A 27,597-nucleotide genomic window follows, 5' to 3' on the forward strand; every position below is an offset into this window, starting at 1 on the left:
ACAGGGTGCCTGCCTACACACACACACATGCCTACACACTCTCTCTCTCTCTCTCACTCACTCTATTTGGTTATACTCTACATCAGGTCTTGATATATTGGAGCCTATTTATATTGGGGTAAAACTAGATGACCAGTACCAAGCTCAATGTCTTCTTGACCTCATAGCCCATGTTATTCAGTTAAAAGCACCCATCAGTCTGCTATTAAATGCAGTAACTGATGCTATTTATAGCTTGGTCCATTCATTGAAATAAAATTAAAAGGGCAGAATTGGTGGAACCCTTGAAACGAATGGTACTACAGTGAACATGTTCAATATGTGTAACATTTTCAAAGTGCTGAAGCGAACCTTTGTTTCCTGCTTAGGACCTGTAATATTTAAGATTGGTTTTGGTGCCATTTAAAAGGTGTTTTTCCACAAGATGCACACACCTGGAATTTTTCCATTTTTCTAATCAGGATATTTGTATTTTTGGGTGGACGCCTTTTTGTGTAGGAGACACTTCTGCAGAAATATTATTCTGGAGTCTTAAAGAAGTAGAGGATGTGTTTTAATTTCTGTCCCATCCCTGGCTATGGGAGCACAAATGCAAAACAGCATTGGTAAATGGACTTCAGGAAGATCTGGTGGGAGGGGAGAACATGCTGCAGAGCTGACAAGCCACCCTTTGAGCCCCCCAGCCTGATTTCACTGGTGTTCTCTCTCCATAGTCACACAGCAGAGGTAAAAAGGGAGAGAGGTTAACGGGCAGCAATGCAATGTGGGGGGTTTGTCATGAGCTGTGCTTTCAGGAGGGATAAGAACAATGTTGGGGGTGGGGGGAAGGTACACTATGCAGATGCCCAAGGACTGAGACGGGAATTCCCCAGTATGAGTCTTCACTGAAGTCCCAAATGTCGTCAAGGAAACATGTTTGATAATTGACCTCCAAGGGCTTACTGTTGGGTGCCTCCTAGTGGCTAGATCCAGGATTTAGCTCCACTCAGGTCCGACGCCCCTCTTCCAACCATTGTTCACACCACCTCCCCCCTACCCCTTGCTCTTCAGGACTCGCAGCTCTCTCTCTTCAGGTCTCAGCCCTCTGGCCAGCTCCCTGTATAGTCTTCCCTTTCTGGGGTATCAAAGTCCCACTCAGTCAACTGCCCACATGCCATTCTAGACAGTCTTCTGCTCCAAGGACAGGTCCTACACTACTTTCTCAGTGGCTGAGATGCACACCACAAATAAAGACACTTCACTTTAAAAACAAATGCTGCACTTTGGAAGCAAGCAGCTCAATGCTCCTTTTGGATACATTTTATCCAGGAATACAACTTAATAACAGGTCTGGTCCAGTATTTCTTAAGTATCCCAAACTTGACTCCAGTTAGTCAGGAATACAGAATCAGGTCTCTAAAGCTCATTCAGATATCTTTAATCTTAACCTTTTATGGTCCAATTTGAAACTGACTTGAATCTAGATGGAATGATTCAGAAGCTCCCTGTAACAAATTCTGGTGTTTTAATGAAAATAAAGATGCAAGCTCTGTACTCAAATAAAAGTAGACTGGTTTGCCTATAGGATTTCATATATTGGTTTGACATGTGGATATAGAACAATTCATGGTAACACTTTGTGGAACTGAATTAAGTTACAATAATATTCTGTCGAATGCTGTGAAAGAAGCAAAACAAGAATTTGATCAAGTTAGATTCTTCTGTGCAAAAGAGGAGAGCAAACAGGTCTGAATTCCTTCAGTTAAGGTAAGTACTATATAACTCAATTTGAACATTTTAGGTGGCTCACAAATTTTAGAATTTTTGGCCAAGATTTTTTAAAAATAGGTGCCTAATTTTAGACATTTAAACAAGGGACTAGATTTTCAAAGATGCTCAACTCCCAACAGCTTCCCACCAACTCCCTATTTAGGTGCCTCAATATGGACTTAGGAGCTCATCTCTAGGCATCCATGTTTGAAAATCTTGTTCTATGTTTTTCTTTCACATTTATATAAGCACAACATACCACATAAAGCTGTCCAGTAGTGGGATATACCTTAAAGCAGGACTTCTCAACCTTTTCCACACCAGGATCCACTTTTCCATACTACGCCTGCTCCTCATCTAGCCGGAACCCCTGTCCCATTTGGCAATACTGAAAAGACACAGTGGTTGTGACCAGTGCTTAATCTCTAATGAAGGTCCTGGGGCTCAAGCAATTAGGTGCTGGAGCTCAAGCAATTTTTTTTTAACTTTCATAACTGATGTGCCAAGAACTGCCAAGCCTAGAGGTGCCGGGGCTATGAACTGCCAAGCCTAGAGGTGCCGGGGCTATGAACTGCCAAGCCTAGAGGTGTCAGGGCTCAGCCTGAAACAAATTGAGCACTGGGTGTGACTCCTTGACACCTCCTTGGGACCACAACCCCAGGTTAAGAACCCCCATCTTAAAAGTACCTCCTTGGAATTTGGGATCAGTAACCCAGCTTTCACTCTTACTGGATACATTCTTTTTGCCACACATTTCATCTCTTCTCTTCTCTTCTCTTCTCCAGCTTGGCTAATGATGAGCATTACCACTAATGATGAAGAGCATTACACTGCCATGTATGAAAGTGGCTTACATGTTAACACAAAATTGGGGCAGAGGAAGGAAAGTCATGGAGAGATCTTACAGCCTGAGAAGTGAGGCCACCAATTTTACCACGTATTTCCACTCTGTGGAGAAATAATGCCCTGGAATTGTAACCACTCTAGCCAATGAAAGAAGAGCATGCTATAAAAATATCAGTGTAGAAACTGCACCCAGTGGATACAGATCAAGAATGACAATGTTCCCATGGGGATTTCTTCCTTCATTTATGCACGGTTCTATTCCACATACCGAACAAAAAAAGCAACAAAGCAACAGCCTGTTAATGCCACAGCAGATGCACAAATCACAACCACGATTACACTGCCCGCAGCACTGACCAAGAACCCCAGGCCCACTCCAACAATGATCTGTGCCAGCTGCACCATGCAAGTGAGAGCCGCGCAGTCAATTCCCTTCCCTCTTCCAGTGGCCTCAGCTTCTCTTCCATTCTGCTCCTTTTGACTCTGCAAATAAGCATAAAATGAAACCCAATCAAATGAGACAACTGATTAATACATAATAATACCTAGCTCTTGTATAGAATTTTTCATCAGTAGATTTCAAAATGCTTTACAAAGGCAGTCACTGTCACTCTCCCCATTTTACAGGTGGGGAAACGGAGGCACAGAGCAGCAAAATGACTTGCCTAAGGTCACCCAGCAGCAGAATCAGGAATAGAACCTATGTCTTGAGTCTCACATCAGTGCTCTAACCACCAGACTACAGTGTTCTGAAGGGAAATTATTGTACTACATACAGCTATTGCCAGATCGTGAGATAGCTGCTGCCAGGAATGGATGCTGGCTTGCTTGCTCCCTCTTTAGTCTTCTGGTGTCTAAGATGTGCTAGTCCCATGCTCTGGATGCATGTGTAGTAGCTACAGAATGAAAACAATCATTCAGATACAGTCCTTACAAACAATGACAAACTCTCCAAATCCCCACACAACCCTCAACCGTCCCATTATGCTCTCCCAACACATCTTCCTCTATAGCCACGCTCAGCCTGAGGGGAAAATGGACATTGCAGCATGACTTGAAGGTCAGCAGATTCAGCCTCTGGCAAACCAAGCCAGGAAGAGAATTCCACCGTAGAAGACCATGCATAGGGTGACCAGATGTCCTGATTTTATAGGGACAGTCCCGATTTTTGGGTCTTTTTCTTATATAGGCTCCTATTACCCCTTACCCCCGTCCCAATTTTTCACATTTGCTGTCTGGTCACCCTAACCAAGCACCAAGACTACCCTGCTTACTGGGCTGATCACAGCAGTCACAGTAAAAATATGGGAGAGAGGGATATCTAGACTAGGCCCCAACCTATTTAAAAGTTTCAGTGTCAAAACAACAGCCTTACTTGCATCAGGTGAGGTATCCTAAGCAACAGGAATCCTACCCATACACACACACACACACCCCAGGATCTCTTGTAATGGGGTACCATGGTGAGGAGTGCACTTTGGTGGGTCTCTGAGCAGTCCATACCACAACCTCACCGTGCCACTAGTTGGTGCTTAATGCTGAACAGCAGCCATCCTACCTTCTCCTGCAGTACACCAGCATAGCACAAGGCTGGATTTAGCCCATCATATCTGAAAACTATCTATAGTCTAGAAATCTTCTGCATAACAAATACTGTTATCAACGCTGGGGGTCAAACAGCTGGTTCAAAACCATAAAATCCATTTATTTCTAAGTAGCAAAACACAAGATTTGTCTTAATTCTCATGTGTGGACTGCATCGTGACCGAATTGTTCTGCTTCTCTTTGTGAAACTAAAATTAAGTGATAATTTATAGATTCACTTTGCCCCTCTTGCAGACTCCCAAACACAAAGGATTTGTGGTAAGCACTCACTGCGAGATCAAAGAGCAAGAGATAAGGAGAGTTTCAGTGCTTTGTGGTGGGTAGGCAGCCAGCTCAGGGAACACAACGCCCTGTGCTGTTAAGTATGTTTGTTGATTTCTTTAAGTGCTGTTCATATTGTATTTCAAAATGCTACTCAGACTCAATTTAAAAAAAAAATGGTGGGAAATTGCTACATAACTCATCATCCTGGAGAGCCCTCTTGTGGGGAGGGTCAGACTCAGTTTCCCCACAACACTCTTCAGCCTATTCCCACTGTAGAGGTGACTTGGCCCTCCCACGAGGGCCGGCTCTAGGTTTTTTGCCGCCCCAAGCAAAAAAAATTTTGTCTGCCCCTCATCCCGGCCCTGGGCTTCCCCCTGCACCCCCCTGCTGCCCCACCCCTGGGCTCTCCTCCCCGCACCCACACCCCCTGCTGCCCCAGTGCTGGGCTTCCCCCTTTTCCCCCCACCAGGGTCCTCCCCACCCCTCTGCCGCCCCAGCCCTGGGCTCTCCCCTTCCCCACCAGGGCCCCCCGCACACCTCCTGCCACCCCAGCCCTGGGCTCTCCCCCCCACACTTGCACCCTCCTTCCGCCGCAGCCCTGGGTCACTGGTAACTTGCTCCCAGGGCAAGTCATTCAGCAGGAATTTTGGATGTGCACAAAACACAGACAGGATTGGTTCCCATATGGTTACAAAGCTGCAGTAAAGTGGAACAATTTTCAGCTTGTGTGATTGGAGGATATCTGGATACATATTATAAGACTGTCCTCCATAAATGAGGAAAAGTTGAGGTGCCTTTATTATTCTTTCGTTCCACTCTTTCTTTCTATGGGGAATTTGCCAATGCAATATCACTGTCTTCCTTTTAAACAAACAAACAAACAAACAAACAAACAAACAAACAAACAAACAAAAGGCAATGGCTGTTGAAAATAGCAGTTCCAGTCCTAATACCAATGGGAAGCATTTCTTGCTCAATTTTATCCTACTTTTTCAACAGCAAGTTACAGTGGATCAGTATATTTGATTTGGGAGAAATTAAGTAACAGCTGCCCAAACCGAACTTTAGCACTCCTGAATTTTGAGGTGTTCAAATCTGGAAGGCAGGTGCTGGGTGTGGGGGGGTGGGGGCTGTGGGCTCTGGCGGGGAGCACAGCAGCATGTATGCAGCAGTGTGTCTGGCGCTGCGCGGAGCCAGACTCGCTGGTCTGAGTGGCATGGTAAGGGGGCTGGGGGGTTGGAGAAGGGGTAGGGAGTTCCGGCGGGGGCAGTCAAGGGACAGGGAGGGTTGGATGGGGCGGAGGTTCAGGGGGGCAGTCAGGGGCTGGGAGAAGGGGGGGTTGGATGTCTCAGGGGTTCGGGGGGGCAGTCAGGGGACAGGCAGCAGTTGGATAGGCATGGGAGTCCCAGGGGTTTGTCAAGGGACAGGTAGGGGTGGGGTCCTGAGAGGAAGTTGGGGGTCTCAGGAGGGGCAGTGGGGGACAAGGAGAAGGGAGGCTCAGATCGGGGGGGGGGTCCTAAGGGGAAGTTAGGGGCAGGGGTCCTGGGAGGGGTGATCAGGGACGGGGGTTGGATGGGTTGGGGATTCTGTGGGGGGCAGTCAGAGGGAGTTGATGGTGGCAGGGTGGGGCTTCGTTCCCCGTGGAGTGTCCTGTTTTTGGAATGTTAAAATATGGTCTCCCTGCCATTCCCAGTGCAACTCTCCACTCACAGCACGCTGCCACATGAGGTCCCCCTCCTTCCATTCCAGTTGGTGGTGGCCAAAGGAATGCTGGGAAATGTAGTTCTTTCCTTGCTCCAGGGCTGGCTCTATAGGCAGGAAGCTAACCAAGGAACTACAGCTCCCAGAGCCCCCTCTTGGTTCTCAGCTCCCATTCTCGATCCCTGCCACCTCTGCAAATGGGCTGCCCCAAGCAGGTGCTTGCTTTGCTGGTGCCTAGAGCCGCCCCTGCCTCCCACTTGGTTGCCGCCTATCCCTGTAAGTGCCTACACTCATTTGGTGCCTAACTTTCCACTGCCAAAGTTCCCTAGATACTACATTTTGGACATGTGCGCTGCTGCCCCATGCTAAATGCCCAGATGCCTATCTCCCACCTACGCTCTAGAATAGGGGTCCCCAACGCGGTGCCTACGGGTGCCATGGCGCCCGCGGGGGCATCTTCATGCGCCCACGTCCTGGCCCCCAGGACAGCACCCGCCGAAATGCCGCAGCGGCATTTTGGCGGGGACGCCTCTCGATGATGCCGCTTGCCGTCAACAAGTGACGTCATCGATAGGCGTTGCTCCCGAATTTCAGCGGGGACGCCTCTCGATGACGCCGCTCGCCGTCGACAACTGATGTCATCGAGTAGCGTCGCTCCCGAATTTCGGCGGGGATGCCTCTCGATGACGTCGCTTGTCGACGGCAAGCAATGTCATCGAGAGACGTCGCTGCTGAAATGCCGCCGAAATTTGGCAGCATTTCGGCGGGTGCTCCACCGCCACAGTGGTCCTTCGGCTGGCGCCCGCCAGCCAAAAAGGTTGGGGGCCACTGCTCCAGAGCGATTCACAGACCAGGGGAAGAAAGGCACATTTGGCCATCTAAGTGAGGAGCAGGGCCCAATTCTGTCAGCGGCCTCTGAGCATGCCTACCAGATCAGATCCCATTCTAAATTGAGGGAGTGGGTGAAGGGGGGGCACCGTATAACTTTTAGCCCACTGGATAAAGCACTGGCCTGGAATGTGGAAGACCCAGTTCAATCCGCCACCTCTGTCAGAAGGGAAAAGGGGATTGGAGCACAGTGGGTCTCTCACCTCTCAGGAGCATGCTCAAACCAGTGAGTTCTGGGAGAGTCTAAAGTGCAACTGCCCCAGTCTCTCCTCTCCACTTTGGATTAAATAGTGATTGGAGCAGAGGGACTAGACCCAGGGTCTCCTACATAGGTGTCCTAACCACCAGGCTACAGAATCATTCCCTCAATTGCTTGCGCTCCAGCCCAATGACTGTGGATAAATACTTAAATAGTAATTGGGCCAGAGAGAATTATTCTCGAGTGCTCAAACCACTGGGTTATAGGGTGGGCATCACCACCTCTTCCTCCTCCTCATTCATTCCCATCTAAAGTTAGGGGCTGTGACTCTCAGCACTACACGTGTCTTCCATATCAGCTACAGATAACCGTACTCAAATAACAGGGAACAAGTGAGCTTTGTGCTCAATACGCAAGTGGAATTGAGAGGCCAATAGTTTACATCCTGGTGCAGTTCCGTTTTCACAGAAAGCCCATTGATTAAAAAGGTCTGAGCTTTGTTCTATGCCTTTCTTGAATAACATGATCCAACCACATTTATTTTTGACTACGTCATGCAAAAAGCAAGTCATCTGGGGGATTCTGGACTCAAATCATAGTTTTTATTGAAATGGTGAATGTTTTACTGGGCAGTGCTTATTCCCATGATGTGCCTACGGTTCCAAAGACAGGTACATCAGTTTTTGAACAAATACAGCCAACTATGAGATGCTTTTTCGTTACTCTATCTTGCATATTTTAGAAGGTTTGAGATTAAAACTAACTTTGTTAGTGTCAGAACTGGTGAAACCATACCATCCAACAGAGTTAATCAAGAAGCAGGCATCAAAGCAGAAGCAACTGGTTCTCTTCTGATTATCTCTCTGAGGACATTGGCTTATTAAATATGAACTACACATTTCCACTTACACAACTTTTAACTCAGCTACATCTAGTGACAGATGGGTCTGAATCCAGCATCCCTGAACCTGCCCAGAGCCAGATTTGCATTATGCATCTCATTCCTATCACCATAATGGACTAACCTGAAACTTTGGGTTCAGTTTCCCTTTCCTCTCCTCCCCCAAAATTTAGCTTTGTGATTCATCCCCATCCCTTATTAAGTCTTTCTAAAATACTTAGTGACAACTGATCTGCACTGCCAAGAACAGAGAAATTAACTGGCAAAATTAAAAGTCAATTCTGGGAAATGTTCCACCACATTAAAAATACCCTTCAAGGATTCATTGGAATAAGAGCTTTCTGTAAGTCATCTTTCAAGTGTCAGGTTGCAGTTTCACTTGCTCTTATAGCTCTTATAGTAGCTGTTCTCTCACTGACTCAATCTAGCTACGCACTGCTTGCAGCCATATATACTGTATAATGATTCGCTTTGCTCGCATTTCATTTATTCATCTCCCCAAAGTTTCCAGTTCCAGCCTATATTGAAAACTTTTCTAAAGATCAAGTCTTCCAAATTCTTATTCATCTTTCATGTTTCAGAGTCTCTCAATAACTTAAGACACTTGAGATAACTTTCCTTTAAAGAGCTTAAGACCTTATCTTACATGACATGAGGCACATGCTGTGCAGAGTAAGATGACATAATTGAGCATAAGAAATGAAGTCCTTTCAAGGTTTTCTTTTGGAATTGTATTTCCCACTGTGCAGGCTTGCATACAGATTCCAAACATTTGTATGGATAATGAGAAGCTTATACTATACAGAATAAAAGCAGTTTTTAAAGAGATGAGACACATGCTTCAAGGCATGAGCCTCTCACAGAGGTCAGGAAGAATTGTCACCCATGGCGGGGATGCCATAATTGTCCACTATGGGATTTCTTGTACCTTCCTCTAAATTATTTGGTGCTACCACTCTCAGAGCAGAATGCAAGGCTAAATTTGATCTGGCAGGACAATCATTATATCACTACAGGCTGGTTCATTTTCCTATAAATCTCTATTTTAGCATAACAAATACCTTATTTTTTTTATTCAGATAATTTAATGCTGAAGTGCATAAAATTCCACTTAACAAATCATTTGTATAATACTTTTAGTTAACTAAGCTACTTACATTTCCTTACATGTTTTGGTTATATACTGCAGGGACTCAGCTGCATCCTCAGCTAGTGTACACTGGCCCAGCTCCACTGAAGTAAATAGAGCTTCACTGATTTATACAAGATGAGGATCTGGCCCTCAGTCTTGCTTGCAGGAACAGAGCTGTGCACAGACCTAGCTTGTAAAACCGATTATGTATGTTGTATATGATTATTGATTGGTATGATAGCAGTTCTGGGAGCCCCAATCAGAGAGTGGAGCCCCTTTGTGCTAAACACTGTTCAAATATGTACCACACCTGGGTTTAAAAAACAACACGTGATGATAAACAAATGCCTTTCTCAGAATGCTGAATGTTTCCCCCTCCTGCTCATGAGGAAGCGTAGTCTAGTGGTTAAAGCACAAGATGGACCTACAGCTTGTAGGTTATATTTCCACTACCTATGTGGCCTCAGTTCTTTCCCTGCTCCAGGGCTGGCTCTATAGGCAGGGAGCTAACCAAGGAACTACAGCTCCCAGAGCCCCCTGTTGGTTCTCAGCTCCCATGCTGGATCCCTGCCGCCCCTGCAAATGGGCTGCCCCAAGCAGGTGCTTGCTTTGCTGGTGCCTAGAGCCGCCCCTGGCCGAGGGCAGCCTGCCTACCGCCCTCACGGCGCCGGCAGAGCACGCCCCGGGGCTTGCCGCCCCAAGCACGCGCTTGGCGTGCTGGGGCCTGGAGCCGCCCCTGCATGCTGCATTCAGCACAATAAACTGGATAGCCCCCACTCTGCTGCTGGGCTTCTGCCTGCATTGTCTCCTACAGCTACCTAGGTTAATGAGAGGGGTTTTGTTTAAATCAAGAAGTTTTGATTATAGTTTAGGTTAAAGGTTTTAAAGAATGGCAAGTGTACCACACTCCCTTCCCACTGCCTTTCCCAACTCCCTCTCGAAACTCACTGTTAGCGGCCCCTGTTTGCAAAGCTCCCTGGTTGCTTGCTCACTGCTTTATAAAGCCCCAGCCTTCCTGACAGCCCCACCCTCTGACTAAGGCTCAGCCAATGAACAGAGGCTTCTAGATTTCAAACCTTGGTTAGAAGCTCACAGCTTCCAACTGCTGGCCACAGCACAGCACTTTAGTTCATTTGTAACCCTTTCTAACTTTATTCCTTCTACTTGGTATCACTTAAAATCTTATCTCCTTTCGTTAATAAACTTGTTTTACTTGTAACCTAAGCCAACCCAGTGTTTTGTGTGAATCGAAGTGATTGTTAACTCCAGTTAAAGTGATAAGCTGGGCAGTTTGTCACTTTAGAGGAGCAAATGAACCTTAATATTTCTCGGAATGGTCCAGGAAAGGGCTGGACATTTCCCCGTGCTCTGCAAAGTCGGGACTGGGAGTGTGTTGGAGTCACTTGGCTAGTAGTGACCAAGGCTGGTGGAGACCAGAGGATAGTAGGCTACTGGAATTAGGGTTGCTGAACCGGAGCTGCTTAATACACAGACACTCAGTGCAATGCTTGTCTGCTGCCTATTGGTGACCATGCTGGGAGCCACGGCAGCAGACCATTTAAGGCACCCAGGATTACAGGGCCGGCAGTGACATAATCCCTCACTAGTCTGGATTGCACCCCACAACATGACAAACACCCTTTGCAGAAACCCACTGGCGTCAGTGGGGTTCCACGCAGACACATGGGTTTGCCTGAGTTGAGTGACTTGCAGGACTTAGCCTCTGTGCCACAGTTCCCTAAACTGATTCTGTCCTTACCTCTCTCACAAGGTTGGCACAAGCTTCATTTATGTTTCTCAAGTTCTTTGAGATCTCAGGTGAAAAGTGCTTTATAATGACAAATGATTTGCAATATTAGCATTGTTTATCACCACACTCTTGAAGCTCCGTACATTTGAAACTCCACCTCCCCCCATGGCACTGTGCTGCCACAAATACTCTGAAATGAAAATAAATCCCCTTCTCCAGTTAAAATGGACAAAACAAAACAAGGCAAATACCAATTCCTTCTTTACCTAGACATTAAACTCACCTCTTCCTCCCTGTGATATTCTGCAATGAGGTTGAACGGGACAGTGTACAGCGTGCTGGACATGACTCCAAAGAGCGAGCACAGAGCCAGAGTAGAATATACCTTGGGAAACAGTCCAATAAACCCAGTGCCTATCCCAAAAAGCAGGTATCCAATGAAATAAAGTCCCTTTAATCCGATATAAGGCAGAAGAGCTTTCTGCAAGTCTGTGAAAAGAAAGGGGGGGGGAGAAACTGTTGAGACTAAACATAACCCAACCTAGTAATTGCAATAGTATTTCTTTTGAGCATTCAATTATAAGAGAATCTCTTTGACAAGCTGGGATGAAGACAAATAGATCCACTGTTTGACATCCAGAGCATTTGACATCAGTTTTAGACATTCCTGTTGGAGTTGAAGGAGGTATTGCACAAATATCTGTGATTGAGAGCCAAAAGGAAAGGATCTACACAAGATTACAATAAGGCCTTTTTATTAGATGCATAGCTCAGCCCTCCAAAAGTCTACTCACTTTTCTGCCTACAGAGAAAGTGAAAGCTTTTTGAACGGCTTTTTATATATTATTCCCTTATCACCATGCCATGGGCTAATAAGCAGATTTTTGGCCCTGAGCTAACACATTTACACAATGATATTGCAAGGCAAGATTCATTTTTATCGCAAGGTCTTGCAATACACTGTGATGACTTTCTCTTGTGAGGAGCACAGGTGGGGAGAGGCCATGAAGAGATGGGCCACAGCTGCAGGACTGTTAGGTGAAACAGAACCTTAGAACTATCCCCAGCAAATCCATTCTACCTCCAGCATTCGCCTTTGGGGTCATTTTTAATACTTATGGGCCACCTCTCCTGTTAAATAGTACCTCACTTCCTGAGTAGTCCTGCTGCAATGGAACGAAAACTTGAGCTCAGAGCACAAAGGGTAGGCACAGCTTCAAACTTGAGAGAAAGAGGATGCCCCACATCAGAATAGCTCATAGCCCTGTAATTAGAGCGCTTCTCTTGAGAGGTCGGAGACCCCTGTTCAGATCCTTTCTCTGCCTTAGGCAGAAAAGGGGATTGAACCTGAGTCTTCCCCATCCCTAGGCTGAAAGTTATAAAGTGGGTAGCAACAGCACCACCCTCCCTCCTTCTGTGGAGTTAGGTGCATAAGCCACCTGACTTTAAGAGAGGAGGGTCCCAATCATGGACCAGGTGCCTATCTCTGAGAGAAAGGTGAGGACCCCTTCTTGTCAGCATCTCCCATTAGCTAGCTAAGGTGGCTCCCCACCTAGTGTGCTGGCTGTTTTGAACCACAATTTAAGGCACCTATCTCTCCCCATTCATTGTATAGGGAGTCTGCACATCAGGCTCAGGCTTTGTGGATCCCATTTTTGTTCCTGTGATTTGCTAGATGCCCAAAAGTTAGGCATTGCCACGCCAAGGTCCCTTTGTGGATCTGGTCCTTGTAACATCTCTGAAAGGTTTTTAATATTAAAAACCAGTAAATAGTCTCTCTCATCGACAGAAGTTGGTCCAATAAAAGATATCACCTCACCCACCTTGTCTCTCTAATGTCCTGGGAAGGGCCGGCTCCAAACCCCAGTGTGCCAAGCGCGCGCTTGGGGCGGCGTCCCGCGGGAGGGCAGCAGGCGGCTCCGGTGGACCTCCCGCAGGCGTGCCTGCGGAGGGTCCGCTGGTCCCGCGGCTCCAGTGGAGCATCCGCAGGCATGACAGCGGGAGGTCCATTGGAGCCGCGGGACCGGCGACCGCCAGAGCGCCCCCCACAGCGTGCCGCCCTGCTTGGGGCACCGCAAATCCTAGCGCCGCCCCTGGTCCTAGGACCAACACAGCTACAACAGCACTGCACACCGTAGATTTTTTTTGTTTTTTAAAACATGGGAAACGACATACAGTATCAAACCCATTCTAAAACACAGTGCCAGCGTACATTCCCGGGTACTTACAGGAATAGAGCGATGAAGAAATTGCATTGATGCACATGCCCCAACATCCAATCTCGACTCCTCTTTCATAGGTAAGGTAAGCTGTGGAGTTATGTGGCGCGTAAGGATTTCCGTGGTATACTATCTGAAACACACCACAAAGTGCAGGGGAGTGCTCTGCATTCACATAGAGTCTCACATCCACAGGAACCAGATTTCCCAGTGTAGGACCCAATATCCTTCCGGTGGGGAGAGAACTAGAGACCAATTACACAACTCTCTGTAACCCTCAAGCTGTGCACGACCATGGACTTCATTTTTCTTTTCTTCTCTCCCCTCTCACTTCCATTTTCTGTTTCCCTCCCTCTTTATTATTTTCTAACCTGTTCTTGCCTCTTCTCACCCACTGGGACTCTCCCTCCCTCCCTCCCTCCCAGATTCCCACCATCTCTCTCTCCCTCTTTTCAAGTTCCTTTCCCTTTTCCCTGTTTATCTCCCTCAGCTAGCTCCCCACAGTCCCTCTCACACTTGCCTTGCGTCCCACCCTTCTTGTTGCCCTTCTCTTCTCTCCAGATTATCCATTCTCTAGGGTTCTGTTTTCTCCTTTTTCTCACTTTGCCTTTTGCTTCCTTTCTTCCTTGTCCTCCTCCTCTCCTCTCATCCCAACCTATCCCTCCCTTTTTTCAACCACCTCTCCCCCGTCCCTTGCCTACTGTCAGTCATTCTCAGTCCCTCTCACTCTGCCGCAGTCATTCATTCTTTCTCTAAGGGCTTGGCTACACTTGAGAGTTGCAGCGCTGGTGGTGGCTTTACAGCGCTGTAACTTACTCCCCGTCCACACTGGCAAGGCACATACAGCGCTGTATCTCCCTGGCTACAGCGCTGGCTGTACTTCACCTGTGCCTGGGGAATAACGACTATAGCGCTGCTCTTGCAGCGCTGGGGTGCCAGTGTAAACAGTGATAAATCTTACTATGCTGTAACTGACCTCCGGAACCTTCCCATAATGCTTTTTAAGTAAAGATAACACTCTTTGTTTTGTTGTGATGCCTCTCTTTGTTTTGTTGTGAACTCGGGGCTCCCGGAGCTGCTTATCTAAAAAAACAAACACAGCTACTGTTTGCTCGAGCAGAGGCAGGGAGGGGGATCCCTTTGGAATGTTTGCTTGAGGAGAGAAGCAGCCCGGAGTGGGGGAGGGGAGGCCCATTTTGGAGCAGCAGCTTATCTGGTCTGAAGGCTATTTGCATTTAGTGAATAAGAGAGGGGTGGGGGAAGGGGTTGAAACTTTTAAAATGATTGAAGGTTGGTGCTGTGTATCTTCAAGTCCTTAGAAATTGCAAGGCAGGGAACTGACACTGTGTCAGCTCCAAAAATCCACTCTCTCTGTCTCCCCCACGCTCCCTGTCACACTCCACCCCACCCCCGTCTTTTGAAAAGCACATTGCAGCCACTTGTACGCTGGGATAGCTGCCCATAATGCACCACTCCCAGCACCGCTGCAAATGCTGCAAATGTGGCCACGACAGTGCGCTGGTAGCTGTCAGTGTGGCCACACACCAGCGCTTTCCCTACACAGCTGTACGAAGACAGCTTTAACTCCCAGCGCTGTACAGTGTAGCCAAACCCTCAGACTCATCCTTACACTCACGCATACACTCTTCCTTCCATTCATTCTCTGTCAGACTTATTCTCTCATGTCACCTCTCACCCATTCTCTCCCACACTGCCATATATTCCCATGCACACTCCCTGGGAAACACACACTCCCGCTCCCCTAGTGGCACCTAGCAAATGGTTGAGGGACAGAAGAAAGCAGGCTGCTGGGTGGGAGGTGTTGGGAAGGACAGCAGCTGCTGGGGATGTAGTCAGGAGCCTGACTGAAAAGAAGCAGCTGGGGCCAGAGAGGCAAGAAGACGGGAGAACCACACAGGTAGGGTAGAGCATGGGGAGCCCCTGGTTTGGAAGCTGCTTGGAGGAAGGGAGAGCTTCAGGGGCCCTGAAGGGAAGGAATCACTGATGGCAAGGAGCTGATGGCATGCTCCAGAGAAGGCACCACAGCACAGTCTAGAGGACATGGAAGGGGAAGCCTGTTCATAAAGGGGGCAAGAGGGCTGAGTTGCACAGGGTTGAATTGCCCTAGGGAAGCTTTTCTGTTATGCTTCCAGATGAAGGGTGCACATGGTGACTACTACTCCAGTGCGCCACAGCAGAGCCTATTCCAAAGCAGCAGCAGGTCTTTAATTAGTACACTTTCAATGAGCAGCCGTACAGCCAAAGCAGAGCACTGGTGTGTTTGCCGCAGATCTCTGTGCTTTGTTCTAAATAGTTAAATGGGGATAGATGTCCTTGAAAGTCCCAGGAAGCATGATTAAAATAATTATTTTATCTCTTTCAGCCAAATGTACATCAAAAGGCAGGAGGGCTTTCCCCGCCTCCGCTACCCAACAGATCTAGCTCGATAATGAGGACCTGAGGGCATTCATCTGTCCTTTACAAAACTCTCAGTCAGCTGTCCTAGCAGTTACTGACCCCAACATCATTGTCACAGCATTGGCAAGTGCTTAAAACAATCCCACGAGAAGATTACTTTTGGGGTACGTGAGGAGATGTGTGCATCTCTTACCTGTCCCATGAAGTCAGTGAAGAAGAGCATGTTGGAAAGGAAAGCTGTCCACCCGATGAGGTGGCTGATGCACAGACAGCGATAGTGGGAAGGCATACTTAAAAGTTCCTTCAGAAGGCATTTAAGTGTCATCCGTGTCTGAACCTGGAAGGAAGCAATTAACAACAAACAACAGCGTTGCTGCTTTGAAAACTAAGCAAACAGCTAACAGCGGGTCAGCAAGATTTCAGCTTTTTTTAGTTCTAGGCCTTTTCTGTTTATGTCACTAGGAAGAGTCACTGCAGTCTTGACAGTCCCTTTGTTAGGTTCAGTAACTACATATTTGTACCTTTCTTTTCTATTTGGTATCAGCAGAACTACTGCATTGGTTAGCTGGCATTTAATGAAGTCAGTGGATAGACTCACAATGACTTTGATGGGAGCTGGATCAGCTCAATACAGTGCAGATTTTCTTGATATTCATATTACTATTTATTTCCAAATTTTCTGTCAAACTGTTTTTTTCAGCAGAAGATTGGGTTTTCGACTAAATGGAATTTTTCACAAAGTGTCAGAATTCAATTGTTTCATAGAAAAAATGAATAGCAGAAAATGAAATGTTTAATCTGAAAATCAAAATATTTCTATTGTGAAATGCTATAGTGGTGCCTCATGGGAGTCGTAGTTCAGGTGCCTCATGTTCTCATTCTCCTCTGTGGGCTGGTCTCCCCACCCAGACTTCAGCTCCCATCACACATTGCTGCCACATTGCCTTTATATACCACCTCACTATGAGGTGACACCATGGTACCTCATGGGACATGCAGTATAGCCAGGGAGCTTGGCATATAGAAAACAATGAGAGCACAGGACACCTGAATTACAGTGCCCATGAGGCACCGTGGTGGCAGTTCAAAATTTAAATATTTTGGGTTTGGCCAAAATATTTTCCCCAAAACTCAAAATGTCCCATGGGGGAAAGGAACATTTTTCTGAACAGCTCTATTTATTTGTACTACAGTGGCACCTGGGGGCCTCAACTGAGATCAAGGATCTACGCACTGTACAAGTGCACAATGAGAACAAGTCCCTGCCCTGAAGAGCCTACAACACAAGGCCGGACTGTGTTATCCTTATTTGTGTTGAGTAGTGCCTTACATCAAAAATAATCCCATTGAAATCAATAGAACTACCCAAGGAGTAAGATACTACTCAGCATAGATGTCAAAATTTAGCTCCAAATAGACAAGAGGTGACAAATGGTGGGAGAAAGAAATACCATCATCCCCATTTGACAGACGGAGAATTGGGGCATAGAGAGATTAAATGACTGGCCCAAGCTCACACACAGTTTGTGGCAAAGCTTGAATTGACCCCAGACCTCCTGAGTCCCAGTCCAATGCCATAACTACAAGACCAGTTACAAAGAGGTTTTCTTACAGTCTACACACAAGAACTGTTTTATGTGAATCTGAAATAGACTTTATATTATTAGGCATTGGTACCATGGCTTATTTGTTTGTACAGTGCAGAGCACAGTATTGGTGGGCATTAAATAAAAAACCCCAGGAATTTACCAAACAGCCCGAGGTTAGGCAATTAGGTTTGGCTAAAATAAACTTTCTCTCACTTGTGCTTCTCCTGAAATCTTTGTAGCTAATTAAAAAACTTAAGTGGGCCAAAATCTGCCCTTTCATGTGAACGGGTGGGTGGGGAGGCAGGCAAGTGGGAGTTCTTGGGGAGGAGACATCTTCCCCTCTCCCCCACCTTGTGCAAAAGGGTCAGCAAAGCTGGATAACATTGTAAAATACAGTGGCCACAGTAGTATGTGAAAAGTGGTGGAGTAAAACACTAAATAAACTGCACGGGGGTATCTACAAGAGAGAAGGTCTCTGAGCAGTCTGTGCAAAGCAAAAAGGACAGGAGCCGTGGGGCCCCCATCACATGCACCTAAAAGTGACCTGTTTTCCAAGCACCCAGCAGCTCTCAATGAAATCAATTTGAAATCAATGGGATTATCATGGGGATAAGTGCTACTCAATATGGCTAAGGGGTACAGAATCAGGCCCTAAACGATCTGGCAACATGTTAGAGGACAAGCATTTAGTCCAGATATCTATTCATATTATAACAACTCAATCACAACAAAGAACCAAGAGTTTAGTCAAAAGATTTATAATACACACTGAAAATCTATGATTGCTTTTAAGGTATCTAATCTTGGAACAACACACTGGCATTAATTAGATTAGCTAATTCACTGGTAGCACTTAAAAAGCACAATCATATGTTTTTTTCAAAAATTATGTTAACAGAACCGCTTCTCTTTTAGTGAAAGGTCTTTCTAAAGCAATTTGCAAGTGCTTTTTTAGTTCATATAGTATTTCTGATTTTGTAAACGTAGGGTTTTTTTTAGTGTCGTTCAAGGGTCGGTGTTGAACTCTCTCAAATTTTCACAGAAGCTTTCAACAACGTCAATTTATACTTGATACAGGACAGAAATCAGTTTAAGAGGGAACTGCAAAAATAATTCAAGCCTGTCTCATTGAAGACAGACCAGCCTGGCTTCAGGTATACCTCTTGCCGAGACAATAAATATGCAAGAACGTAATCCTTAGACTAGAACAAATATGAGTTGAAGGGGTGCTTGTTTGGAAATAAAATATAAAAGGCAGACAGAACAATAGGAACCTAAGTGGTTTAGCAGTCGTAGTAAATGAATGTGGAAAACATTCAGTGGATATGGCATGAGACAGACAGAAGATGTGTCTCTAGGGAGGCACTGGAGTGGTACACACGTTTGTGGCAAGGCGAGGGTGTCTGGACTGATACTGCTAAGCCAGGCACATCAAAGAAACATGAGATGCATAAGAATGCTACAAGTCAGGTGGAGGAAAAAAAGATGACACTGAGAGACACAAGACCCTCAATACCAGTCTCTGGCAAGTTGCTCAACCAAAAGGTTAGAGAGGAAGCTAGTGGAACAGCAAGAAAAGACAGGCTGGGGTTTCTGAAGTATCATGTGTGATTGATTCAATGGCATTAGCTTGTTCAGTGAGAGGATAGTTGTATTATGCCACCTGCTTATCATGTTCTTATGTGACCTGCTTTCTCTGTTCTTAATAAATCTCCCTTTCTGAGAACTTCTGTGGCCAAAGGGAGTGGTGGGTGTTTGGCACCTTGAACAATCCGAGGAAGGGCACTCCTGGTGAGCAATGGTGGTGAAGGATGTTGGCTGCTGCAGCTGGGCTGAGGGGATGGCAGGGGGAAATTGTAATGTATAAGTTCCATAATTCTGACAAATTGTTGTTTGTCTCTTTCTTTTTGTCTTCCCTCTAAGCAGTGCCTATCATCCATTCTATGTTTGTACAGTTCCTAGCACAATGGGGCCTCTAGCAGAATACACACACACCCCTAAAATCAGCCACTCTTATCTAGGAACCTAAATGAGGATTTAGGTGCCTAACTTTAAGCACCCATATCTGAACATTTTGGCTACAGGGTTTAGATAGTTTCCAAAGATTTAAATCAGAGACACTTGCACATAAGGGAAACAAAACAAGCAACTCACTAGCTCATTACTCGTGGTTAGGAACCAAACACATAGATTAGCATTTCATTTTCCTAGGATACCACAACAATGCAATGAGGATTCTGAACACTTCTAGTCAACATAACAGCAAAAACAAAAGGCTGCCTATTTCACTTGGCTAGCATTATGCTAGAGATACAATGTTCCCATGTTTTTCAGAGAGAATCACCTCAGCGATTTTCCAAGTTGCCTTGGCTTGAAAAAAAATGCCTCAATGGAACGTACAAAATGCATGTGCCAATTTACAACGTTTCGCCCGCTCCCACCTGGGGAACACTGGAGAAATTATAGATATGAAGCCCTTAAATAACAAAACACAGCAGCCAGTCATTTATCACTGACTCACAGTTGGCGTATCTGATTAAGAAGCAATTAAAACAAAAACAGCATTGTCAGGATTTGCTTTTCCAAGATCTAAATACCATACTTAGAGCAGTGAACACTGATATTTTGCCTTTGGAGCTTACATGCGTATGTGCCACTGACTTCAACGAGAGCTGTTCATATGTATCGGAGGGCAGCTGGGTTTCTCATTCTTTCTACACAATATGGTGTTAAAGCTCATTACAAAGTGGTATGCTGCTAACCCCAACTGGGGAAATATTGGGAAACAGTGGCTAAGAAACTTGCCCGAGCTTATATAATGAATCTATGGAGGAGTCTAGAATAGAAAACCCAGATTTTCTGCTCCTCAGTTGCCTTCTATAAGCACTAAACAATGCTGCCTGTCCTGTAGTTTTCACCAATCTGGCCAATGACAAACTGAAGAAAAGTAACTATCCCTAGAAGAATGTTACTGCTTTCATGTTACTTTTCCAGAGAACTTGAGGGTCTAGCTGATCACATCACATCAGATGCAATTGCATCATAGGCTCCAGGACTGGAGCTATGACCTGCCCCAAATGGAATGTTACAGGCTACAAAACAATTACCTGTGTCTGTGGTGTTTCGGTGGATTTCCCCAACTCAGATAAAGTCTTTTTTTCAGCATATCCTGGTTTTAAATAACCATTGTTGACGCTCTCGATGGAACCATACTTGGAGGATCCATCCACTTTCAGCAAGAGCTTAGTTTCTGTATTGTCATCTCTGAGAGGGGCTTCGGGAATGCTGCACAAGTGTACAGTAAGACAGATTAGGAAAACCAAAGCCGCAATGATGAACATCACCTGGAATTCCGATCCCAAAAATCTTCCTAGTACAGAATTCCCCCAATCCATAGCACCTGTTAGGTAACCCAGGGCACCACCCAGACCTGGAGAGAGAAAGAAAGAAAACTCCACTGACATTTATTCAAAACAAAACAAAAACCCAACCCCCAGTAAGTTACTGAAGAATTATTAAGATGTCACAATATCTATGAGGGAATTCCCAGCGTCACAAGAAATTAGAGTTTTTAGTGAATCCCTGTGTGACTGGGTGTATAAACCCCTGATGGGACAGCAAAGGATTCAAGGGCAGTTCTGGGCTTAGGAAGCCCCACTCCTCCATCAGTGCCGAGCAGATTTAAAGGGGAGCCAGCCAACTCAGTTGGGGACAGAGAGGGCAGGGGGAAGGACCAGCTCTGGAGGATGACGCAGCCAGACCCAGACCAGAAGGAGGAGCGTCAGGGAGCAGTAGCTCTTATGGGCCGGAGATACGTGGGCAACCCAGGAGGTAGGACACGACGTTTGCCAGGACAAACTGCAGCCTGCTGCAGGGAAGGGGGAGCTAGGAAGTGACCTAGGAAGGCACCCCAGAGTGAGAGGCACAGGACAGGCCTCACAAGGCCCTGGATTGGAACCTGGTGGAGCAGGAGGATCCAGGTTCCCCTACTTCCCCCAGCATAACTGCTAGGTGGGGTGACCACCAGAGGCTACAACCATGAGGCGGGGTGACCGCCAGAGACCGCAACCACATGGCCACGGGCTCTGGACCTATTCATACCTTGGCATAGATAGTTATCAAGTCATGACATGAAACAGCTTCCTAAATTCTAATTCGTCTGGATATAAAAATCCAAGTGCTTACACACTAGCTGCTTGTTGTTTTTAATAATGAAATGATTGAATTTATTGTTCATAAGAGATGCTGGATTGACAGCCCTGGGGTACAAAGTCCTCCCATGAGCAGTGCAGCATGGACTACAGCAGTGCAGGCTCCGTCACACCCCACCCCAATGTTCTTCAAGCCTGATTTGGAGGGACCATTTCAAGAGGCTGAGGTGGGAGTTCATCCCCTATGGTCCACTCAGTGCCTGGCCTCTAGACTGAAAGTGCCATGATCTGAGTTAAATCTAATACTACCACAATGAGCATTGTATCCATCGCATTCCTAAACGGTGAGTTAGTTGCAGAAGTGCGAGGATATGTTTTTAATAATCAATTGTTGCTCCAGCAGCCGCTTCCTTCCACTGCATTTTGCTACCACACAGGCAGTCACACCACACAGCCACCAAAGGGGAAAACAAAAACCACCCATTAAAAGCTGCTACTCCATGCCCTGTGGCACGCAGGCACTTAGATCTACCTGTGCATTCAGTCTCCCTTTCAGTTTTTGATTTTTATTGAAATAAATAAGATGACGTAATTGGGACAGCAGCCGGGTTTGAAACCTAGATCTTCAGCGCTAAAATCAAGAACTGCCTCTTCTGGAGCTAATGTGGTAACACTAACAGAGATGGACACATTGAGTGAAATCCTGGCCCTGCTGAAGTCAGTGTGAGTTTTGCCATTGACTTCAGTGAGGCCAGAATTTCACCTGTAGAAGAACAACAAGAAATTAAACCAACTTCAAGCAATGGAGACTTATGTTAAGCACTGAAGGTGCTAGGTTCAAACCACAAGCAGATAAATTACATTTTCACTTCTCTAAGGACCTTCCTTCTGAGAATTTCAATGCATTCGTAAACATAAATGAATTTAGCCTTAACCCCTTAGGCTAGGGGTTAAGGTAGGTACACGTGAAGAAATTGAGGCACAGGCATGTCACCCAGGAACATGTGACAGTGCCAGGAATAGAATGCCTGCCTCCTGAGCCCCAGTTCCATTCCCTAATCTCCAACTTACCCTTCCTCCATGGTTGTAAAAAACAAGCCCTCCACTGCCTATGGAGTTCAAGTTCTTGCATTATTTGTCTTCAGTTATTTTCAGGATGGGGTCCTGAGACTCTGCTAGTCCCTTTTCACATATATAAATGTCTTTGATTGCTAAATGCACTACATGATTTAAATTTAGTTCTTTCCACTTTGGAAACCCGCCCCCCTCCCCTTCCTTTCTAATGTATCTACACTGGATTCTTCATCAGGATCCAGTCAGAGGCTCCTTTGCCCGTATGAGAGTCCTATTGAGCTTATTGGGACTCCACATAGGAGGAGTCAGATCGAAGCAGATCCCAATGCAGGCTTAGGGCTTTCATATCTATTTGTGTATCTACCCTTTTTTAAATGGATTCAGACCTGATACAGGGCATGTAACTGTGTGTCTAGAGATACAGTAACATTAGAGGAAAAAATGCTGGTCCAGAGATTATTCATACTAATCTTTGCCATATATACTGAGAGAGTAGAAGATGTTTTCATTCCATATCCACAGAAAAGTATGAAACAGCAGGGATGTTTAATGTTCTCTGATGCCTGTTCTGCTTTTCCATTCATTAATTAACACTCCTTCCTTTTTTTAGTCAGCAATTCCATGCACAGTTAAAAGGAATCAATGTTAGGCACATTGTGTTTACTTTACTAAGAACAAATGACCATTTTGAGTTAACTAATTCCCCCCCCCCACACACACTCCTGGTTGGGAGAAGGGAGACTGTATTTAGACTTGTGATCAATCTTATACTGTAATATCTCAACCTAATCATGATTGAGGAATTAGAAATCTGTCTGTCTCTAATACCAAAATTGAGTCCTGCAGATCTCATTCCTGTGAATAATTCTGACTAATATGAGTTAGTACATGTATATTAACTAATCTGAACCAGAGAGAGAAAAGACACCAATATGCACCAACTCAGGAACTGTTACAATATTCCGACATGCTAGATATTGTAATATATGGGGTTTCTCCTGCTCTACTCAAGTTAGAAAAAATAATCTAGAGATTTCACCAAAAATGAAAAAGCAGGAGTGCAAAGAAACTGTAAAATGAAAAAATAAATTTTTAAATTCGCATACTGTTACGTTAGTGTGCAATCCTTTGCGAGTAGTGTGATGGGAGTGTATTTTCTTTTGAGGCTGCTAAAATCCCAAGTAGAATTTTCTTTTCCTCTAGTTTTGTGTTAAACAATTTCAATTAAAAAAAAATAAAAAATGTTTTCCTGCGACAATACCTAGTAATGAGTGAGTCTCCATGAACCAGTTAATGTTTGTAGTGTGCTCTGAAGATGAGAAGCTTCACAGAATGTAATTATTTGATTTATATTAGTACTGTCTGCAGTTTAGATTTTTGTAAATCAAGCTTTCAGAAAAACCTAAGATCAGTAGGAATATTGCCTTGGGAAAAAATTCCTAAGGAAACTAGTTTTTAAACAGATAAACATTCTTTTGCAGGCCTCACATCCCAAACATGTTAGTGCTGATACCAAAAAGTAAAGGGACTATCAACAAAAAGTGAAAATGACTACAATGATTTTCATTGTCCCAGAAGAGAAAAAGGCTAAAGATAAATAAATAGCATAAGCAGTGTAAAGTACATTGAGAATGAAATCCTGTCTCCATTGAAGGCAACAGCAAAGCTACTGCTGACTTCAAGAGGATCAGGAGTTACCTTGAATTTTTAAAATTCTCTTATTTTTTAGTACTGTCCAGTGTTATCAGTAGCACAGGTAAATGCCTACATGGCACCCTATTAACTTCAGTGGGGCTCTGCATGGGTGCAAGGATCCACATACATGGAGCAAGTTGCAGAAGCAGGAACTATACCTGCCCTCTTGCCTAGGAGAAATGAGGAGGAGTAAGGCAATACCACTACCAACAACAAAAAGTTACAGAACCAACAGGATGTGCACATGCCTGGTACCATTGTCCTTCCTTTCCCGCCCTTGACTGATTATGACCCTTATTCATTGTATTATGTTGACTTTAGACTGCGTGCCTTTCGGCACAAGGGCTGCATCCTTGCTTGATCTGAGCCGAAAATACTTCTGGACACATGACATATCATGGACGATAATAATAATGATTACACTGAGAATGTCTTTTTGAGGAAAATGGTCCTTCCTCTTGTGCAGCATTGCATAAGATTAATATTTGGAGTCTGTTTCATCACAGATCAGTGACACTCACAAATGAGACTTGCAGCTGCTCAACTCAGCATTTGGCAATTAGGTCCTTATTGGGTCATCATATGAAAAAACAACCTCAAAGAGGGCGGGATGCATTTAGTGTACATGCTACAGAGACTCACATCTTCATTTGCACATAACTAACACTTGTGCTCTTTGTCAAACAGTTTCTATCTAGGTATGTGTAATGGATGAAATTAACTTAATTTGCAAAAAGCCTGAGTAATCAGGCTCTATGAGAATAAAATGTAGGTGGGCATGAAAGTCCCGCAAGTAGGGGCCAGGGCTCCAGGCACAGGATCTTTGCTAGTAGCCACTATTCCATCCTCAGGAATTGAACAACAATGATAGATGCCACAGACCATCTGGTCAGCTCCTATCATAGCCCTTCCATATTGGCCTAGCCAGGACTAGCTGGAGACCCTTTTAGTGCAGGCAACTTTCTGTGATCTCCTGTGTATCCTCAACATGAGACTTAAGGGAAACAGAGAGCCTTGCCCCGTCCTTCTGCAACATGAGTGAATTTCACACAGTATATAAAAATGTAACAAACTGAACCAAAACCCTGGAACCAAACACTCCCCAAATTTGTGGAAATTTGGAGTTGGCCTTAAAATGTATGGATCTACAGCATAGTGGTTTGTGCATTGGCCTGCTAAACCCAGGGTTGTGAGCTCAATCCTTGAGGGGGGTCTGGGGAATAGTCCTGCTTTGAGCAATAGTTGGACTAGATATTCTCCTGAGATCCCTTCCATGCCTGATATTCTATGATTCTAGTAACTTCATCCTGGCCTGTACATCTATATAACAAGTTGGCCCCAATCTGAATACCACTGAAATTTGGGTCCAATCTTTGCAGCTTAGGCATCTCTCCTTCTCTTTTTAATAAAGGAGTGTTATTCCTTTCAACAGTTGTTCTTTACTTCTCTCTTCTTTGGGCACTGAATCCAGATGATATTCACTAACTTTTGCCTTGGGGGGGGTGGGAGGGGCGGCAATTAAAACAGGCTGCAAAACTCAATATGTCTTTTTGAAAAGTGGGGAAGGGAGAATGTTGGGCAACTTTGTTCAACACCCTTAACCCTAGGTAGGAATTTTTGCAAATGTCATTTTCAGTCTATGCCTGGAGCTTTCGGCAGCAGAATCCCTGCAGCGGTAGTCACAAGCTGACCTTTTCCAGAATAAAAGCCCAGCAACAATCACTCGTGACTGAGGCATAGGATCAGATGATCAGTTCCTTCAAGAAGATTAGAAGTGCAGTGAGAGGAAAAAACCCTACTGCTCACTCCCTGCTCCCAGAGACAGTGAGTGAGAGAAGGGGGCCTGCTTACCTGTGAGGAGAGCATGGTAATGAAGACCCTTCTCTTTATCCTGATGAGAGCAAACATCAAATAAATATGCTTTGATGGGACCATCAATAAAGTCTGCGGCAAAATCAAAGAGCACGACGCCCAGCATGGTTATGACTATAGCCCAGGTCCGCTGCTTGCCTCGCTCAGGGATCAAAGCTGCAAAAAGAAAAATAAACTCACTCTGGCAACAGCCCTCTACTTTGCAGTAGTTTATAGACGAAATGCAACAGAGCGGTGACCCTGGTGGTGATACTTTATTTCTCCCTCAGTGCCTGCAAACAATGTCTTCATATGGGTACACACATCCCACTTAACCCAGCTCAAGGGAAAGCTAGCAGCACCGCAGACATTGGTTTAGAGAAATGTACTCTTTTCCTGAATAACCCATTATAATAGCAAAGGTAGCTTTCCACCTGGGCTGCTAAACTTCAATAACTTACAGCCTGAGCTGAAACGTAATGGTCTCTAGGATGTTATTCTTATGGGAGTTTTGCTCAAGATTTCCAAAGCAAAATAATCCCCAAGGAGTTGTTTTTATCTATTATTCACCAGCACTACATGTTCCCGAATTAAGCACATGCATGAATAATTAATTTCTTTGCTATGAACGCCATCCCTGGTTAGAGGTTTTGGAGCAGGGAGGTGGGGAAGGGCAATATTTATTCAGTTGCAGATACCAGATTTGAACCATATAAATAAAATCTACTGTCAAATTAAATGAGTCATGTGTTAAACCTGTCTGGGCCTAGACATTACTTAGATGAACTTTGAAACAACTGCACCAACATACAATAAATTGTACTCGCACATACAGAGTACAGAACAAGCTGGCAAATAACAGGCAGCATTAGGGTGGAATCTGGAAAAGATCATGTTGTTCCTCAGCTTTTTCAGTGAGACCAAGTAACGTGATGTCCCTGTTCTCACCTTTATTTACAGACAAAAAACCCTTCTTTTCTTTCTGGTTCAAGAAGCAGGATGAGCTCCCCATGTGCAGCTCACTCACCTGAGACCATCATGTCCCCATTGAGGTACAAAGCCATCCCCAGCAACATCAGAATGCCCAGAGCCAGGATGTAAGGGCGCCGCTTGCCCCAGCCAGAGGTGCAGTGGTCACTGGCTGATCCCACCACAGGCTGCAGCACAAAGCCCAGGATGGGGCTGATGAGCCAGACCAGGCTGTAGAGGCTCTCGGGCAACCCGACACTGAGCAGCACCGGTGTGACAAAGGCAGCCTCCACTGCATAGCAGAACTCCCGGCCGAGCATGGCCATGCTGTGCATAATCAGCCTTCCCGAGGGCTTTTTGACAGGCTCCACTGATCCAAAGGGGTCTCCCCCTGCCAAGGATTCCAGCACAGCCTTTTCCTTCCCTCTGCTGCTGTCCATGCCAGCAATGCCCAGCTCGGATGGTGGTGGAAGTCCCGCACTGAAATCCTGTTTCGTTAAAGTCATTGGACTAGCTAAGCCTGAAGTTCCTGGAAGTGGCTCAGAGAAGGTTTGTTCTAGCTCTGGATGACAGGGAGCCTGGCTCACATGCTGAGA

At 45.5% G+C, this 27,597-nt stretch overlaps 1 protein-coding gene across 4 annotated transcripts; it reads right to left on the minus strand.

Annotated features, from left to right (window-relative positions):
- Positions 1-401: 401 nt before the first annotated feature.
- On the minus strand, positions 402-27,507 carry SLC45A2 (solute carrier family 45 member 2). Of its 4 annotated transcripts, none has more exons than XM_039544699.1 (8): positions 27,060-27,507; positions 26,033-26,209; positions 20,369-20,691; positions 15,866-16,009; positions 13,264-13,387; positions 11,319-11,524; positions 2,953-3,078; positions 402-2,137 (listed from the first exon to the last, which is right to left on the minus strand). In XM_039544699.1, exons 1-8 carry the CDS (start codon positions 27,505-27,507, stop codon positions 2,090-2,092), a joined length of 1,596 nt encoding a protein of 531 aa, XP_039400633.1. In that variant the 3' UTR covers positions 402-2,089. The 4 variants fall into 4 exon arrangements, 3 of the variants coding, with proteins under 3 accessions (XP_039400633.1, XP_039400632.1, XP_039400631.1); XR_005600429.1 differs by lacking the exon at positions 402-2,137 and adding an exon at positions 3,372-3,491 and having other exon boundaries at positions 2,974-3,078; XM_039544698.1 differs by lacking the exon at positions 402-2,137 and having other exon boundaries at positions 2,851-3,078; positions 15,866-16,003.
- Between the last annotated feature and the right edge of the window lie 90 nt (positions 27,508-27,597).

The sequence above is a fragment of the Mauremys reevesii genome, linkage group 6 (assembly GCF_016161935.1).
Source record: "Mauremys reevesii isolate NIE-2019 linkage group 6, ASM1616193v1, whole genome shotgun sequence".
In the NCBI taxonomy this organism is placed as follows: Eukaryota; Metazoa; Chordata; order Testudines; family Geoemydidae; genus Mauremys; species Mauremys reevesii.